Source organism: Gavialis gangeticus, unplaced genomic scaffold (assembly GCF_001723915.1).
Source record: "Gavialis gangeticus isolate Ggan-Ray unplaced genomic scaffold, GavGan_comp1, whole genome shotgun sequence".
Classification (NCBI taxonomy): Eukaryota; Metazoa; Chordata; order Crocodylia; family Gavialidae; genus Gavialis; species Gavialis gangeticus.
The window spans coordinates 46,668,455-46,676,826 of NW_017728995.1; the positions used below are offsets into that span (position 1 = coordinate 46,668,455).

Below are 8,372 nucleotides of genomic sequence, written 5' to 3' on the forward strand. Positions count from 1 at the left end.
ATCAGGACTCCTCCCCATGGTCCTCTGCCCCCTCCTCCAGCCCCCCCGACCCCTTACTCACCAGCACCAGCACCCTGGTGCTGAAACATGCAGCCTGGCCAGCCATGTGTTTCAGCACCAGGGCGAAGGGCCAACCATAGAGATGCTCTGGCATCCAGAGCATCTCCATGGCGGACCCAACCTCCGGTTGCCTCAGCCCATGGTCCACCGCTTTTTTAAACTTCGATTTTTTTAGACCCCTGAATATCCGAACGCTTTTTTGTTCCCGCACGTGCCTGTTGCCCCACCTCAAAGGGGTTTGAGGTGGGGCAAGAGGCACGTGCGCGATTGACTGGACACGCCCAAAATGTGCAAGGCAAAGTTTTGGAGGACCTCCCAACACTGTCCAGGCCAGGACTTATCAGCTGCTAATTTCCATAAGCAGCAGAAGTTAAAATAAATAAGCAACCATACACACAAGTACCATAATCACAGACGTGCATAGCTAGCTGAAAAATTGTTGCTTATTTACCAAGAAATGAGCACACAATAGTAGAGACATGTTGATTTGTTCCTTCTTGCTTATTCATTTGTTTGGATTGACCATCTTATGCACAATGTACTGGCAATGCTACTTTGCTTCCTGACCTGTGAATAAAGCTCAAGTTGTAAAAGGCAAATGCAACTGTCAATACAGAGACTTGGCTTCCCAAGTTCTGCTCTTTCTACTTTTGTAGCCTGTAAGCTAAGACCTAGCTAAGCCTGGTCAAAATGCACCCCTGCCAAAACAGAGAAAAAAACCCCTCTTAAATGGTCTGTTTTAAATAGTAATTTGGCCTTCTGTTTTTCTTTGCTTCCACCTGATGTGGCAGAGCTTGGTCAAGAAAGATGTCCGTTTTCTCTTTGAGGCCTCTAGCCCTCATCTTTCCACTGAGTCTTTACATTCCTCCTTTAACAAGGCAATAGTTAGGGTCCCTATCTACCTAGTCGTGGATATCAATAAGCTTTTAATTAGCTTCCCATTTCCCATCCAACTGTAAAATATAATGAAAGCTAATGAAAAAATCCTTCTCAAAATAAATCCCCCTCACTCCACTCAGCTGCACACAGACAGCCTGGCCATCAGTCTCTTCAGCAGTGTCAGATAACATCCATGAACATCATTTCCCCTCCCCACCCCGCCACCCCCCCAAGCAGCATTTTTTCCTCCTTCAAAAATGCCGGTCTGCACACGCAGAGCAAAAACAAAACAGAAGGGACAGTAGTATAAACAGCTTAGACACTCAGCACCTTCCACAGACCTTAATCCTCAAGAGAGTTACTCATTCAGACCATTCAATTCTTAGTGTCACGAGTGAGGCTACAAACAATTCTGTTTATCAGCATCAAGCAGGCAGGTGGATTTTGTTACATGGGTAGCTGGTCACAAAAAGTAAAGCAAGACACTTAACCCATGAGAAAAATCACAGTACCTGAATCAGATGCCAACATTTAATAAATCAAACCATTTCTTGTTTTGGAAAAATCACTTATTTTATGGAGAACTGTTCAGTCAGAGAATAACTTTAAGGAATCTGTCAGTGAGCTAAGCATTATATTCTGAATATCAAATTCTTCCTATCCTGGAGAAATACTGAGGAACAGAGAGTACCAATACCTTTATTGCCTCAGTCTTCACAGGCAAGGACAGCTCCCAGACTACTGCATTGGGCAGCAGTTTGGGGAGGAGGGGAGCAGCCTTCAGTGGTGAAAGCACAGGTTAGGGAGTATTTAGAAAAGCTGGACATGTCCAAGTCCATGGGGCCAGATGGGATGCACCCAAGGGTGCTGAGGCTGAGGGAGTTGGCTGATGTGACTGCAGCGCCTTTGGCCATCATCTTTGAAAACTCATGGTGATCAGGAGAGGTCCCAGATGATTGGAAAAGGGCAACCACATGTCCCATATTTAAGAAGGGTAAGGAGGATCCAGGGAACTACAGACCCAGTCAGCCTCACCTCAGTCCCTGGAAAAACCATGGAGCAGGACCTCAAGGAATCCATTTATAAGCACTTGGAGGGGGAAAAAAAAAGGCAATTAGGAACAGTCAGCATGGATTCACCAGGGACAAGTCATGCCTGACCAACCTAATTGCCTTCTATGATAAAACAACTGGCTCTGTGGATGTGGCGAGACCAGTAAATATGGTGTACCTTGATTTTAGCAAGGCTTTTGATACAGTCTCCCACAGCAATCTTGCAGGCAAGGTAAGGAAGTAAGGGCTGGATGAATGGACTGTAAGGTGAATAGAAAAATTGGCTGGAGCGTCAGGGTCAGAAAGTAGTAATCAATGGCTCGATGTTTAGCTGCCAGCTGATATCAGTGCCCCAGGGGTCTGTCCTGAGGCTGGTTTTGTTCAATGTCTTCATCAACAACTTGGAAGGTGGCATAAAGGGTACCCTCAGCAAGTTTGCAAATGACGCCAAGCTGCAAAGAGTAGTAGATACACTGGCGGGTAGGGCTAGGATTCAGAGTGACTAGACAAATTGAAGGATTGGGCCAAAAGAAATCTCATGAGGTTCAACAAGGACAAATGCAAAGTCCTGCACTTAGGATGGAGCAATCCCATACACCAGTACAGGCTGGGGGCTGACTGGCTGAGCAGCAGCTCTGTAGAAAAGGACCTGGGGTTACAGTGGACAATAAACTGAATATGAACAAAGCAGTGTGCTCTTGTTGCCAAAAAGGCTAAAAGCATACTGGGATGCATTGGTAGGTGTGCAGCCAGTAGGGCAAGGGAAGTGATTATTCAGCACAGGTGAAGCCACATCTGGAGTATTATGTTCAGTTTTGGGTCTCCACTACAGAAACGATGTGGACAAATTGGAGAAAGTCCAGCAGGGGGTGAAAAAATGGTTAGGGGGCTAGAGGACATGACTTATGAGGAGAGGCTGAGGGAAGAGGCTTATTTAATCTAGAGAAGAGAAGACTGAGAGGGGATTTAATAGCAGCCTTCAACTACCTGAAGTGTGGGGGAGGTGAAAGAAGATGGAGCTAAACTGTTCTCAGTGGTGGCAGATGACAGAACAAGGAGCAGTGGTCTCAAGTTGCAGCAAGGGAAGTTTAGATTAGATATTAGGAAGAATTTTCTCACTAGGAGGATAGTAAAATACTGGAACAGGTTACCCAGAGATGTGGTGGAAGCTCCCTCCTCGGAGGTTTTCAAGACCCAGCTAGTCAAAGCTTTGGCTGGGATGATCTAGCTGGGGATGGTCCTGCTTTGAGCAGGGGGTCAGACTAGATGACCTCCTGAGGTCCCTTCCAACCCTAACTTTGTATGGTTCTATGATTCCAATACATTAACAGCATTGCATATGCTATCATCAGGGTTCTCTCCAAGCTGCATGAATTCTTTTAAAGGAAAAGTTTTCATTTTAATTTAATAAAGTGCAGGGGGAAACCCTGACAGGAAACCAATAATTCTCTATTTCAGAGTTTTCAACCTTTTTTGGTTGGTGTACTGGCTGGAGGCCAGTCAAGAAGCGGGGAGACTCCCCCAGCAACCAGACGATGAGCAGGGAAGGTGGGGGCCGTGGGTGTCCCCTGGCGGCTGGTCAACAAGCAAAACCCGAAGTGCCAGCAGCAAAACTGGAAGTGCCAGCAGTTTCTCTGCACCACTGCCGTGTTCCCCCTGGGGCCTTCCAAAGTACCCCCAGAGGTACACGTACCCCAGTTGACACCCCTGCTCTATTACATCAATAAACTATTCCAAAGGTTACACTTCGATGACAATACAAAGAGCTGAAAAAACTAATGAATACAATGGGAGCAGAATTGGTCCTAAACACAGATAATCTCTTTAATTAATTACCTGATTAGTTGTCATCTCTAATACATTGAAGTATTCAATGTATAAAAATATGCCAACTTACGGGCTTGCTCACTTATTAGCTATTAAAACATGGAACAAATGGACAGACAGGCTCAAAATGTAAAAGATGTTTATTTCAACTTTGCACTAAGAAAAAGGTGCAGTGGCCATATACCGAACAAGGTTATTTGTGAATGTTTCATGACAAAGCTCATTACAAAATGGCAGTAAAGAAAAAGCAATAAAGAGAACCCTAACCCATGATAATGTGATGGTGCACAGTTCTGTGTCAAGAGGAGCACAGTAATAAACTCCCCCCATACCAAGATTTCTAATATAACTTTACAAAGAAGCAATGCATTAAAAATGGGATACTGGTTTGGGTTTGTTTCAGCACTTTTTGCAGTTGACTAATAGTGCCATGAAGCCACTGTTCATAAACAATATTGCATCCAGTTTGGTTTACACCGTTGCTGGAATCACTTAAATAATGGAGCTTCGTGAACAAAACCAACTAAAACAAAACTGTGTGTGAGCTTTTAGATCAGTTTTGATAGGAGATAATGCTGCCTTTTGCTCATGTCACAAAACCATGCACTAACAGAAGTACTGAGACTGGAAAATTTTCTTTGGTTTGTTACATGATTTCGTAAGTGAATGTATAAAATTAGAAAAAGCACCCTACTTGAAGATAAAAGAATACATGCTACTTTAATTTGTGACTAGTATATATATACACTATGTAAACAGCAGGGATGATTAACAAAAAATCTTTTTATCAACTATTTCATCCTGCAGAAGGACAGAAATGGACATTACAATACCATGTTTCCTGTACTCAGAATCGGCCAGAAAGGACTGTGCTGAATAGGAATGAATAGTATCTGCTATATATACACACCTTGACACAGACTTTACAAAGATGTTCAGAGCTGCAGCATAGTTCAGATTGTTGGCTCCCAGCACCTGGAAAGCCAAATATATGGTATGCTCATTTTGTGCTTTTCCTTGGCTTGAACCTTAATCAAAGATACTAGGAAAAGGGTGGGGGACAACATGTGAATTTTAGCCAACTGATTCCCTCTTGTATGTCTGTTGATAAAAATTAGAAGGTACACATATACATCTAACACGCATCCAGCAGTTTCAGATATTGTTTGAATGAACAGTTTCTTGTTTTGTCAGTTTTATCAGACATTTTATATAATATATACTGTAAGAATACAAATCAGTCTGAAACTCCAAAGGAAGGTACAGGTTTCAAGATTTCATAGTGCGGGGTCCTGAAAATAAGCTACAAAAGAATTGCCTACCCCAACACTCAAACTAAATCAGTGCTTATACATTTCCAGCAGTTCCACATCATATGCCAGCAATCAAAATTTTTTTTTCAAGAGGAGATGCCTTTCAAGACTGAAAGGAATTTCCCCCTGTCCAGGTTTTCCATTGCTCAGACTTTCTTTTTTAAAATATGATCTTTCAGGATGGTAACACATACTGACATACTGCCCATCCCCATCTCCACTCCTGTTAATTAGCACTGCTATGTTAGCTGCGTGTGACCAATAACATTCTAAGTTTTCTACAAACCTGCAGCTCCACAATGCCCTGCACAGGTACACTACAATGGAGACAGAGCACAGCTGTCTTTTTTTCTTAGCAGCCTCCAAGTGGTACAGCCATTATTTGACTATCTGTTACTGGGGGGCGGGGGCGTGTAGGCTAAGCAGAGTCATGGTGTTGTCCTGATACAGAGCTGCATTAGTACTGATAATTGGGTACATCAAGCCCTGCTATCCAGTGTTTCTGACAGCACCAAGCAAGCAGCTTATCTCCAGCCAACATCTTCCCTCTCCCAACACAGAAACTGTAACTGAGCCAATTACAGCCTATCGGAAGAAAACAGTACAATTACAGTCGTCTGAACATTTACATGGTAGAGTTTGCGTAGCCTAATGCATACACAGAGTTTTTGAACAAGGGAACTAATTAAGTAAATAACTAAGGAACTAGCCTCACAATTTTAGCTCATGTCACTTCCCTTGAAAAAAAAACAAAAACAAAAATGCTATTAAAGTAAAATAACCCTGAAAAAGGAAGGACATTCAGAGTTGAGGCTCAAGATTACCATGCTGGTTACAGGCAATCACAAGGTACTGTACAAAGTTACAAATCGGTTTTACTGCAAATGTTCTCTAGACAAAATTGACAATTTGATGACGTGATAACCAAATTTCGCAATAAAATATGTTGTGTTGGTTACTTACCAGGATTGCTACACCTGTACCCAACTTGCACATGCTTTCAAAATCATGTTGAAAAGGTATCAGCCAGGCTCAAATGTGCTCATTGCTCAGCTGGTGTTATGCAAGCAGTATTTTAAAAAAACCCAAACATTTTACACAAAACATTTAAAAAGATGGCTCATCATGGGCAAACAGAGGGGAAAACTTTTGGAGGGAAGATGTGCCTGGTTTTAAAATTAAGAATTGAAAACAAACATCAGAGGTATATTTTCCTTATTTTCCTTGAGAGCTGGACTTAGTTGATCAGCATTCACATACAGTAAATGGTGAGCTGCCAAGGACTGCATTTTGACTCTCAGCTCAAAACTTTGGACCCCCTTAATTTAAGCCCAGATTTTCAGCCCAAGTTTGGCAAGTCTTTTGCACATTTTGCTGGTGGTAAATAATTTCCGAAGCAAATTAAAAACAGTATAAAGTTCTGCAAATATTTTGGCAACTATGAAGAGCACTTTACACATTTCCATTGGACATCTGATGATTTCACCTCCTCTCAAATCTATTAAGCCTTTGTCTTCTCATTTCCTCTTCCGACAACTGTTCAGATGGAAACCAAAAACCATAGGGTTGTCTCTCGTGATGATATCTGCCTGCACTGAAATCTGTACAATACAAAATGACAAAAAGAACAAAAAACAAGGTTAACCACTTGGGTTTCATAATACATCAAGTCATCTCCATCTTGCAGTTCTAAGACTGACAAAAGTTCAGGGAAGTAGTGATCTTGACCAACCTTTTTCCATCAACATGAAACGTATTTTTTAAATTTTATTGGTTCTGATATCCAACAAGGAGGTTTAACTACCAGAAACTGATGCCACAGGTCTACAACAACTGCATGCAACTCATCTACCACTTCCTTAGTACGACTCATAGGATATTAATTCAAATCTTAAAATGTAGTGAAAAACAAACAAACAGTCTCACAGGAAGAAAAAAGGCTATATATAAACTAAGTAATTAATAAGAGCATCATCTGTCTTAATTAATAAAGTATATTGAACTGAATCAAGTGAAAAGTTGTGCTCAACTGAGGTACATAGGACCCTAACATAAAATTCTAGAAGCTGATTTAGAACTACCCAGACTCCCATCATATTAGAGACTCAATCGTCTTGGAAAAATCCTTTATTGTAGAAATGTTTCTTTGAAAGATTTTCTGTGCAGTTTTAATCAGTAAAAGATAAGAAATCTTTGTTTGACAGTAAAGTATCTCTTAGATCAGTGGGGGCCAAACTTTTTGGTAGGGGTGCACTGATAAAGATTTTTTTGGCCATTACTTATAGTCAATGATTAACCAACCATGTCAGCAAATGCCGATCCATTAATCAATATTTAGTAAGAGTGCAAGAAATTTTAAACTACTAATATACATAAACCTTTTTTGTTGCTTTTACATTTATAGCGCATGCACACACACACACACCTCCTGCCTGTCTTTTCATTCACTGTCCCCGTTTGAAACCATCATCTTAGTTGAATTCCAGTGCAGAACTGCTGTCCGCTGAGGCTACATACTCACTTTTGGAAGCAAAAGTCACATGTTTATTGTGACTTGAAGCAAGCCTGCACAAGTGATGACATAAAAAAAAGTCTGAAGCTTTCTTAGAAAACTGATAAAACAGAAAATTTTTCTTTCAAACTGCAAACACTCTTTGGAGTCTCCTGAATTATCAAACATTTTGACAACTTTTTCAACTCTCATAAAATCAATGAAGAACTGAATTTGCCATAAAAATAATCAGCTGACAATACTACCAGGGAGTACAGAGAGGCAGTGGAGTGAGAAAGGTATTTATACCTGGGGCTGAAAGAGACAAATGGAAATGTAAACTGTTTTCTTCTCCAAAATCCCACGTTCTCTTTCAGATCTTTTTAATGAACTTTCTTTTGTCATGGATGAACTAAAAGCTGTTCTGCATTCCCAATGAAGCAGATAACAGTGATTAGAGTATAAACTGATGCTGAAGTACGACATGTATATCTGAATAAGAAAAATGGACACGTGAAAAAACAAGGGACTACACAATTTTTAATGTACCATATTTATTTGAATCCAAGGTGAGTCGCTCCCCGCCCCCCAACATGGAGGGAGGGACACCTTGTCTTGGATTTAAGGACCAGCCTGAGGTAGGCACTGCTACAGCTCCAGCTCTGGTTCTGACCTTGTGCTGTCACTGCTGGCCAGGACCAGGGTGGCTCGAGCAGGACATGGGCCAGGAGCAGAATGCCTCCCCCACTG

At 41.6% G+C, this 8,372-nt stretch overlaps 1 protein-coding gene across 1 annotated transcript in view; it reads right to left on the reverse strand.

Moving 5' to 3' along the window:
* Positions 1-3,940: 3,940 nt before the first annotated feature.
* Positions 3,941-8,372, reverse strand: part of RHBDD1 (rhomboid domain containing 1) — a 103,051-nt gene continuing 98,619 nt past the window's right edge. Inside the window, exon 6 of the mRNA XM_019503636.1 lies at positions 3,941-6,732. Within this exon, the coding sequence (XP_019359181.1) occupies positions 6,614-6,732 (119 nt within the window). The 3' untranslated portion in view covers positions 3,941-6,613. The remainder of the gene's footprint in view (positions 6,733-8,372) is intronic.